Below are 11,532 nucleotides of genomic sequence, written 5' to 3'. Positions count from 1 at the left end.
GCTATCACGCCACTGCAGACGATCCGGAATGCAGTGGCCTGTCTTGTATTTAATCAACTGAGACAGGCACACGTCACTCTTCTCTTCAGGTCGCTATATTGGCTCCCTGTAGCCGCGTACATTAAATTCAAATTCCTGATGCTTGCCTACGGAGTAGTCAGTGGGTTAGCACTTGAGTATATGGAGACACTGGTGAAGTCCTAGACTCATTCTCGTCCACTCAGGTCCACCCAGTGAACAGCATCTGGTGATACCACCACTGTCTGGTATCAAGTCTCAGTCCAGTCTCTTTTCCTCTTTAGTTCCTAGTTGGTGGAACGAGTGGCCCACCTCCATCCAAAATGCTGACTCCCTCTGTGTGTTTAAGTAGTAAATGCAAACCCATCTGTTCTGCGATCATCAAATTGATAGAAAAATCCTTTGCTCTGTGATCCTTAATATTGATGGCTAATTTACTGTCTAAGTTTAATTGCTGTATCGATTATAATCTATGATTGGAAATTATTAGTTATCACATCTTCTCATTGTGACTATCAACATACCTGTCCTATTACATTCGCTGAACAAACAGGCCTTAGCCTAATGATACTTGATAATGTTTCCCTCTTTTGTAAGTTGCTTTGGATAAAAAAGTGTCAGACGAGCAAAGAAATTTAAATGTCATCACTGTTATCAATTGCTGTCATATATTAGCAACGCTCACCAGGAGCAAAGGTTAAGATTGAGAAAACTCTGCTCTCTCTTCTTCGGTTTAATTTCTTGTATGCGAAGTATTGTAATCGTCCAAAAATTAAATTTTGAGATTTTGATGAATCTCAAGGTTTGACTTCCCCGAGTCCGAATATACTATTTTTGGAATTATGTTTGTGTGTGTGTGTGTGTGTGCGTGCGTGCGTAAACACAATAACTTGTGTACGCTTTCACTTCGGTCAACCACATTTTGCATACAAGTATGAGGTACAAAACGTAGACTTTTATCAACTTCTGAGCTATTTCTGTTAACCGGAAGTGGTAAATTTACCTGAAACGTTTGCTCAAAAATATTAAAAAATTGATAATTTTACATCATATTATGGTAAAGCACCACATTCTAAGCATTTTATTTTTTTAAATGACTGGTTTGAGATAATCACAATTTTCCATTTGACTTTCAAATGGAAATACATACATAATTGAGAATGTTTTTGCTTTATGTAAACGAAATTCTCTTGTAACTTTCGACTCCCTTCTGCTCACTGAAGGTGGTAATTTACCTGAATTGTTTGCCAAAATAAAATCATCATGGCAAATTTTTTATTCATGCAGCTTCAGAATACGATTTATTCAACTTTACTTTTATAATAAAATTGTTCAATATATTAATTTGATTTGTTATTGATGGTTTATTTAATGTATATAATATAAAAGTATAGTCATTCTGTTACGGTTTACTCCTCAAATATCCATCCCCATATCAGAGTATATGAGAAAGTCAAGGGGAGATCATACTTTTTTTTTTTTTGTTTTACAGAACGTTACATACTCTTAGCATATTATCATCATCCCATGTACGGTACAAGAATTTCACATTTTATTTTCCCTTCCAGTGTTTTTAAGGAGTTTCAATCGATCTTTGTAAATGTCAGCATTTTTTTTCCTCCAGAATATCCTTTAATGATATTGCCGTCACATTAATTGTGTTACCTCCAGAAAACAACAAAATAATATTGCACAATCTCAAGAAAGTGCTTAATCATTTCCAGAAAACACTAAAAAATAATGCATATTCTCTCAACTTCTGTATATATCCAAAAAAAAAAAAAAAGTCAGTATATGCTTTTATTTCTATATTCTTATTTATTATGTTTTACTCTATTATTCCATCTACATAAATGTGTAGCATACTGGCCCTGCAAAGAAGAGCTCTTATTTTCAAAACCAAAATTAAGACGGCCACAGTTGGGCGAATTGTTTATATACAGTGCATCCAGAAAGTATTCACAGCACATCACTTTTTCCACATCTTGTTATGTTACAGCCTTATTCCAAAATGGATTAAATTCATTTTTTTCCTCAGAATTCTACACACAACACCCCATAATGACAACGTGAAAAAAGTTTACTTGAGGTTTTTGCAAATTTATTAAAAATAAAAAAACTGAGACAGCACATGTACATAAGTATTCACAGCCTTTGCTCAATACTTTGTCGATGCACCTTTGGCAGCAATTACAGCCTCAAGTCTTTTTGAATATGATGCCACAAGCTTGGCACACCTATCCTTGGCCAGTTTTGCCCATTCCTCTTTGCAGCACCACTCAAGCCACTCAGGTTGGATGGGAAGCGTCGGTGCACAGCCATTTTAAGATCTCTCCAGAGATGTTCAATCAGATTCAAGTCTGAGCTCTGGCTGGGCCACTCAAGGACATTCACAGAGTTGTCCTGAAGCCACTCCTTTGATATCTTGGCTGTGTGCTTAGGGTCGTTGCCCTGCTGAAAGATGAACCGTCGCTCCAGTCTGAAGTCAAGAGCGCTCTGGAGCAGGTTTTCATCCAGGATGTCTCTGTACATTGCTGCAGTCATCTTTCCCTTTATCCTGACTAGTCTCCCAGTTCCTGCCGCTGAAAAACATCCCCACAGCATGATGCTGCCACCACTATGCTACACTGTAGGGATGGTATTGGCCTGGTGATGATCAGTGCCTAGTTTCCTCCAAATGTGACGCCTGGCATTCACACCAAAGAGTTCAATCTTTGTCTCGTCAGACCAGAGAATTTTCTTTCTCATGGCCTGAGAGTCCTTCAGGTGCCTTTTGGCAAACTCCAGGCGGGCTGCCATGTGCCTTTTACTAAGGAGTGGCTTCCATCTGGCCACTCCACCGTACAGGCCTGATTGGTGGATTGCTGCAGAGATGGTTGTCCTTCTGGAAGGTTCTCCTCTCTCCACAGAGGACCTCTGGAGCTCTGACAGAGTGACCATTGGGTTCTTGGTCACCTCCCTGACTAAGGCCCTTCTCCCCAGATCGCTCAGTTTAGATGGCTGGCCAGCTCTAGGAAGAGTCCTGGTGGTTTCGAACTTCTTCCACTTACGGATGATGGAGGCCACTGTGCTCATTGGGACCTTCAAAGCAGCAGAAATTTTTCTGTAACCTTCCCCAGATTTGTGCCTCGAGACAATCCTGTCTCGGAGGTCTACAGACAATTCCTTTGACTTCATGCTTGGTTTGTGCTCTGACATGAACTGTCAACTGTGGGACCTTATATAGACAGGTGTGTGCCTTTCCAAATCATGTCCAATCATCTGAATGTATCACAAGTGGATTCCAATTAAGCTGCAGAAACATCTCAAGGATGATCAGGGGAAACAGGATGCACCCGAGCTCAGTTTTGAGCTTCATGGCAAAGGCTGTGAATACTTATGTACATGTGCTTTCTCAATTTTTTTATTTTTTAATAAATTTGCAAAAACCTCAAGTAAACTTTTTTCACGTTGTCATTATGGGGTGTTGTGTGTAGAATTCTGAGGAAAAAAATTAATTTAATCCATTTTGGAATAAGGCTGTAACATAACAAAATGTAGAAAAAGTGGTGCGCTGTGAATACTTTCCGGATGCACTGTATGAAGTGGGTTGCGGCTGGTCACTATTCCAATGATCAAGCTCAATTCACAAGTCCAGTCGTGTTCAATTCAACCCTGCTGCTCCAACGATCAGGTTTGATTCACCTAGGGGACCCCACCCTCTCTAACAATCGTGCTCAATTCACTGGAGGGACCCTTGGTAGATCTCAAAGACACTTAAAGGGTTCAGAGTAGGTCACAATACCAAAGGGCCTGATTAAGTGCCGATTAAGACCACATCCTGCCATGCAGAATTCCTTCCAGCTCTCTTTGTCCACCCTTAACATGCACACACCACCTCCTCTAAACAACATGGCATTAATAACCATCCTACATACCAGTATGGAATCTCCATGAGAGCGGACAGTAGCACCAAACCACTGATGGGATTTAAACTCCATCTGTTGAGATGTATTCACAATCATCCTGAAATCATTTCCTACAAAAGAAAGAAAAAAAAAATGTAAAAGAGATTTAAAAGCAATATAAAATTGTTTGCCTTGGACTCTAAACACCAAGGATTCCATTTCAGTTCCCACCGTTGCATCTGTGTGTGAACCCGGAGTCACCAATTAGAGATTTTTGTCATGTGTGTACATACACTGGGCTTCTTCATGTGCAGATCTTTACGTAAAGTGACAAACACTGTGCAGTGTGGACAACACAAGCAAATATTGGCCAGAACTTGCAGAAAATATCATGCAAAATAACCACAGCTTCCCTCAGTAATTTAACTTTTTAGTAAAATGTTTAAAAACTCTCAACAGTCCATCATATGCTCTATGGAAGATTTCTAAAAAAATTAAATTTGCAAGTAAATGTGTTAAGAAATGTGACAATCTACTGCATAATAAAACACTAAGGTCTGTGTGCTCAGTTCCTCTGAGAAATCTGATTCATCAGTTTGGTCTCAAGTGGTAGCGACGAAAGAGGAAGTGCTAGTGTGAAATGCACGAGGAGGAGTAAAGCTACCCGAGTGAGTCACCTTGCTTACACTTGCCCAGTTTTCCTGCTTCCAACACAACATCTTCAAGAACTGACTGTTCATGTGCTTTCTAATATATCCCACCACTCAACAGGTGCCACTGTAATGAGACAATCAATGCTATTTACTTCACCTGCCAGTGGTTTGAATGTTGTGGCTGATTGTTGTAGAAGCTAAAATATGTGTAGGCCAAGTCACCGGGGTTTCTCTGGGCAGAGGAGGGTCAGGATGATAGCGTAAACTAAACTTCTAACTTGGTAACATTCGGTTTGCCTGGTAACCAACACAATTCCAAACATACCTTAGGAGGCAGCTTTCTGGAGTGCAACCCTCAAGCCGCATTTGCAATACAAAAAACAGACTTTTGCATTTGTGTCCAAGCAGATTCCATTTTGGATTACAAGAGTATTTCCCAGAAGCCAGTTAAATTTCATAATATTTTAGTAAAAATACATGCATTTGAAATGTTTTGAACATACAACTTGATGATGTGACATATGGACTATGTGACAAGATTTTTTATTATGTAGGTTTAATGGTTTGTGGTTATCTAACATAACTTTCTGAATGGGACCATTAAAAATTTTTCTTGATCATCACTAAATTAATACCAACACAGTATGTGTGCGTATGTTTTTTATATATTTAAAAAAACAACAAACTTTAAATATCCATCCATCCATCCATCCATTTTCCAACCCACTGAATCCAAACACAGGGTCACGGGGGTCTGCTGGAGCCAATCCCAGCCAACACAGGGCACAAGGCAGGAACCAATCCCAGGCAGGGTGCCAACCCACCGCAGGACACACACACAAACATACCCACACACCAAGCACACACTAGGGCCAATTTAGAACCGCCAATCCACCTAACCTGTATGTCTTTGGACTGTGGGAGGAAACTGGAGCGCCCGGAGGAAACCCACGCAGACACGGGGAGAACATGCAAACTCCACGCAGGGAGGACCCGGGAAGCGAACCTGGGTCCCCAGGTCTCCCAACTGCGAGGCAGCAGCGCTACCCACTGCTCCACCGTGCCGCCCACTTTAAATATCAATTAAAAAAATTAATAATTTGTATTAGGAATTTATATTGATAGCTTTCGTATCCGAGGGCCTCTTGATATACAAATAATTTTTAGTTTTGCTAATCAGGGCGAGAATGTAGTGGTTGTCTCTTTGCCAAACATAAAAAGTTGACAAGGTATCTCTCTGGGCAAGCGGAAGGTAGGTACACTCCAATGTCAAACATTGGCACTGTATCTGATCGTGTTCAGCTCTGATGGGAGAGCGTCACCCATGTGGGGAGTAAAGCATGTGTCTGATATCTCTGGCAATCAGCAGCTACCCCCTACAACACACGTAGCTCTGATCTCTCTTTCAAAAATGTCAAATGTTACTTTTTAACAGTCTGTAGATGATAATGTCTGCTGAACAAACAGGTATCACTAGCTAAGCGGAGGCAAGGTGCGCTCCAACACGTGGCGAGACTGAAGGCTGTCATGTGAGTGAGGAGGGCCATGCCTCCCCCCTCCCCTCGACCCACTGTGTGTCTTGGATTTGCTTGAATAAATCTCTGCCACAACCAAACTAGGATTCTTAGCGCAATGAGAGAAGTCAAAAAAAAAAAAAAAAAATAATCAACCAGAATGTTCAAGCAAATTGTACGAAAAAAACCCGATCTAAACCCGTGAAGTAGTTCTCTTGTGAAAAGCAGACAGAAGGATGTTGGATTTATTTTTATATATAGTGATGGAGGAGAATTGTGTAGAGCATAGGGCGGAGTGGTAGCTCTGAGGCTAAGGATCTGCGCTGGTATCCCGAAGGTTGCCGGTTCGAATCCCTGTCACTGCCAAAAAGGCCACTGCTCTGCTGGGCCCTTGAGCAAGAAAAAAAAAAAAAAAAACTGTAATTGCTCCAGGGGCGCTGTACAATGGCTGACCCTGCGCTCTGACCCCAAGGGGTATGCGAAAACTACCAAATTCCTAATACAAGAAATTGTATAAGGCAAAATAAAGAACAAAAAAAAAAAAAAAAGCATGTAAACAGTAGTAATTGACCTCAGGACTTATACGCAGTCATCTGCAGCCATGAAGCAGTAATACTATAGATGTCCCCCTGGGGACAGAAGCTCTTTAAAATAGATAAATAAAAACACACACACACACTATGTTCTGAATGGCTAAAATTAAGAAAATTAAAAAGAGAAAATGTTTCACTTGGCAGTCCCAGTGAAGCACATTACAGGTGTATTGCCATTGGTATAAAGGACCCCCACTCGCGTTTCCTGACTCACGTCTGCTGACTTATACATTGGCTGAAAGACCTCCGTGTGTCACAGAGAGGATGGACAGCATTGTTCATAATGGTACTCAGTTTTGTTTTTATAGTCTCCTTTTCTACGACCTCCAGAGGGCCCAGACTGCACCCTCATAACTGAGCCTGCCATTTTAATTAGCCTGTTGCTTCGGTGGGCCTCTCTTAAAGTGATGTTACCAGCCCAGCACACCACATTGGCATCTCAGAGTTGAAGAAGATGTGAAAAACGTCACTTCTCACATTATAGGAATGCAGTGTCCTGAGGAAGAAAAGTCTGCTCTGCCCCTTCTTATTTAGTTCCTCTGTGTTCCGAGACCAGTCCAACCTGTCCTCAATGTGGACACCCCCCCCCCCCCCCCCCCAAGTACTTGTTGGAGTGGACCACCGCTACATCCACTCCTTGAATATTAACCAGATGTGGAGGTACTTTGGTGAGGTAAAAGTCAATAAGCAGATCCTTGGCTTTGCTGATGTTAAGGTGCAGACAATTCTCAAAGTTCTCTCCCGGATTCCTTTACTCCTTTGTCTCATCCCCCCGTATTGATACACCCCACAGCCTAACTCAGGTCCAAATTTATTCACAAAAAATTTCTTTAAAAAAGTAACCCTTTTAATGCACTAGTGTCCCACCAGGATCAGTTCCTGGCCCACACCCCATTGCTGCTAAGACAGACTGAAAGCATCTCAAATGCTGATCAATACTTTAAAATGAATTCTTTTGACTAAATGGATGCGGTTAGTGATTCAAATATCAGCAAGCTTTTTAGCTTTTTTTTCTCCATTTGCCACACACATTCAATCAGTTTTTGAAAGCACAACGAAGCAGGCGTTTTTTGAATCAATTCATGTTTTATATAATGCCTTTTACAGTAGATACGATCGCAAACCACTTTACAAGGCGATTCAATTTGCTTGGCAAAAACAGCAGTCCATTAAGTAGAAAAAAAATCCATTATTATTAATAAATTATTAATGAAAAAGAGGAGCTACATGTCAAAAATAGCAGCAGTTCTGACACTTATCGAACCGTCTGCCCATTAATAAACTGATGGGGCTTCCAGAACGTGCTGATGAGGTTTGAACAATGGACTTGCGTAGAAATGCATGGCAGACAGTAGTTTAGTTGTGCTATGATCTCCATCAAGACGACAAAAAACGGAAACGGAACAAATGTAAAATTCCAGGTACTATGGCGGCCGATGCCTCATACCAAATTTACGTGCCACCTTCTGCCTAACCTCTCAGTCTAAAGCAGCTCCTACCCCAGAGTCCTTATCAAGAGGCCAAGTGAACCTCGACCCCCAGCCCTCCCATGAGCACATCTGTGGTCAGCAGAGCAGCTCGATGTGTGACCCCAGGTGACCTGCTGCTGATGCTACTCCTCCTCCTTACCGGGATTGTTAGCCTGTCTCAGAATCCCCATCTCTTTTTTTGACGACTATCCTGGTGGCATATGAAACATGATAACCGCGATCAGCAGACTTCTCAGCCGAGTGCCCAGAAGGCCAGGTGAGAGGTGCAGCCTCCCCACAACAATCACAAACAGACTGGTCCAGAGGTCACACTCCCCTACAGCAGAGTGCAACCGACAGATGGTGAAAAGCAGCCATTACCCTCCGGCCTATCCTTTTCGGTCCTTGGTGGTAGGGAAGGTTTGACAAGACCCTCTCACCTCCCACCGTGTCATATTAAATAGCCGGATCTCTCACATAACTGGACAACCCATTGTGTTCGTAATTTTCTGTTTAGTCTCTCGAAGGGATCAGACACAAACGCAGAACTGGTAGAAAGAATTCCAGCACTATGGTCAGGTTTACCAGTCTGGCCTGCAGGCCTTAAAAAAAAGATAGAACCCCAAACCTTCAGTTCTGTGAGGCAAAGAATTGAAGAGGAGCGGAGACGTAAAGAATAGAATGCCATCAAAACTTTACGATAACAAAACAAATGCAAGTACAAGTAGCCCCAGAGTATCAAACCTGCTTAAAACAATAGGTAGCTAGTGCAACTGGGGGTTAGGGCTCACCCCTGCTGCGGTCAATGCAAGGCAGAAAGCAGACTTCGATAAGGTGCCAAGGGTCTACCATCACGCAAAGTGCTGCTGCCTAATTTGTATATACTCTATTTGAATTTAAGTTTGCAGATGATACCAAGCTCAGTGGATAATCTCAAAACCATCAAGTTATCAGAGATGGACTTGGACAGCAGACAGGCTTGGGCAGATCTGTGGCAGATGACATTTAATGTCAGTAAACGTGAAGTATTACATGCAGAAAGTGAAAAAGTTACATCTGAATACACAATGGGAGGTCCGAGAATCAAGAGTACCCCTTATGAGAAGGATTTAGGAGTCGTAGTGGACTTGATACTATCAACTACCAGACAGTGTTCAGAAGCCATGAAGAAGGCACACAGAATGTCAGGTTATATAGCGCCTTGATGTGTGGAGTACAAGTCACAGGAGGTTCTGCTCAAGTTTTATAACACACTGGTGAGGCCTCATCTGGAGTTGTGTGTAATTTTGGTCTCCTGGCTACAAAAAGGACATAGTAGCACTAGAAAAGTTCCAGAGAAGAGTGACTAGGTCGATTCAGGGCTACAGGGGATGAGTTATGAAGAAAGATTAAAAGAGCTGAGCCTTTACAGTTTAAGTAAAAGAAGATTAAGAGGAGACCTGACTGAAGTGTTTAAAATTATGAAGGGAATTAGTCCAGCAGAACAAGATGGTGACAGCTGATACAGCGCATTGACGCACCCACATAGAAAAACAAGGCAGTGTGCTCCGTGGTTACTCTCTCAGGTGGGTGTTAGCACGAGTTTTCCACATTCGACGTATACAACCGACATTATAAAATACCAGAAATTATACGGTAAACATCAAGTCCCAACGTTTCCGAGGGAGAACTTATCCGCGAGTATACAGTATATGTTATGAGAATGTTCCCTTACATATCCTACTAAAAACTAGAGACTGCCCATTTATACACAAGCCCACCCTAACACCTATTCCTGGCCAGTTATGAGGAAAGATTAAAAGAGCTGAGCCTTTACAGTTTAGGCAAAAGAAAATTAAGAGTGACCTGACTAAAGTGTTTAAAATTATAAAGGGCACAAGTCCAGTGGATCGAGACGGTGACTTTAAAATGAGTTCATCAAGAACACGGGGACACAGCTGGAAACTTGTGATGGGGAAATTTCACACAAACTTTAGGAAGTTTTTATCCACACAGAGAACCACAGACATGTGGAATAAGTGACCGAGTAGTGTGGTAGACAGGAGGACTTTAGTGGCTTTCAAAACTCGACTCGATGTTATTTTAATAGAATTAATTGGATAGGACTGGTGAGCTTTGTTGCACCGAATGGCCTGCTCTCATCCAGATTGTTCTAATGATTCTTAATTTTTTTTTTAGAAGAATTAAATTAATAGGACTGGCAAGCTTTGTTGGGCTGAATGGTCTTTTCTCATCTACATCGTTCCAATTATGTAATTTACACATGAATGTTATTGTAGTCTGAGTCTGTACTCTGAACTGCGCAAAACCAATTGAATATTAAGACCTAAGAAAGAACACCATGGCACGAATACTGGTAAGTGGTAACCAACTGTGCTTTACTTATATAAATAGGATGGGGAAACCTGATGTTGGGGAATTTTGTTTTTGGAAATTAAGATTTAGGAGACAACTGAAATTTATCATCCAAGTTAAAAGCAAATTAAGAACAATTATGCCAACATGGTTAATCCCATTCATGTGCAGAGAGGTGTAATTACACTGTTGTGCTTTCCATAATCAAGCTGGTGGCACTGGGACCTCTCTAATGTCTGGAAGTATACATAAATACACACAAGCAAAACTCTCGCTCATGCCTAAACACAGTTTTTAATCTGCTGCTTGACTCCAATAAAAGTGCTCCCCCCTTGTTAAATGATTAGGGGTGTAATTACGTGGGCTAATTTGACAGCCCCTTGCATGTATGCTGAACACAACTCTCAAAAAGCATGTAACAAACACCAAAACAAAAAATCAAGACGCATACATAAACACAAAACAGGCCTCTGAAAGCGAGAGTAGATAAATGGAATGCAGCTGCCCTTAGGGGAGGGGGTTCCTTTCTCTCCGAGAACCTGGTAAATTGTCTTAAATGAGTCACTGATTAAATCAGCCAAAAAACAGACACCTCCTTCCTCCCCCTTTCTCACAGGCATGAATGGCGTTTTTCTTGTAGGTAGTAAAGAAAACCAAAAGAGCCTTGTGCTTCATTACCTGTGTAGTCAAGTCAGCGCCTCGCTAATCAGTCAGAGAGCCGGAGGACATTTGAGATTTGATAAGCAGGAGCCCCCCCCCCCCCCCACCCTCCCTAATTAGCCCAAATCCAATCTCTGGTTTTCTAATGGAGAAATACTTGTACCCTTTGCTGCTGGGCTGTGTCACTAAGGGCTTCATTGATATGCTCGTTCACTTTGGTAAAGGGGGGCTGCAGGTCAGGGGAAGGATGACTTGTGGCATTCAGTGTTTGTCTGGTCCAAGTGGACTTCTAGGACACTGTTAGATTAAATTTGACTTTATGTCCACACTGCTGCTTTATTTAAAAATCCATCCATCCATTCTCCAACCCGCTGAATCCAAAC

The 11,532-nt window shown here is 41.7% G+C and overlaps 1 protein-coding gene across 1 annotated transcript in view; it reads right to left on the bottom strand.

Annotated features, from left to right (window-relative positions):
* Positions 1-11,532, bottom strand: part of itga5 (integrin, alpha 5 (fibronectin receptor, alpha polypeptide)) — a 210,005-nt gene that overhangs the window by 114,676 nt on the left and 83,797 nt on the right. Inside the window, exon 3 of the mRNA XM_028798484.2 lies at positions 3,936-4,036. Within this exon, the coding sequence (XP_028654317.1) occupies positions 3,936-4,036 (101 nt within the window). The remainder of the gene's footprint in view (positions 1-3,935; positions 4,037-11,532) is intronic.

The sequence above is a fragment of the Erpetoichthys calabaricus genome, chromosome 3 (assembly GCF_900747795.2).
Source record: "Erpetoichthys calabaricus chromosome 3, fErpCal1.3, whole genome shotgun sequence".
Classification (NCBI taxonomy): Eukaryota; Metazoa; Chordata; class Cladistia; order Polypteriformes; family Polypteridae; genus Erpetoichthys; species Erpetoichthys calabaricus.
Note: the sequence above shows the minus strand (reverse complement) of the source record. Positions and strands in the feature narration are given on the sequence as shown.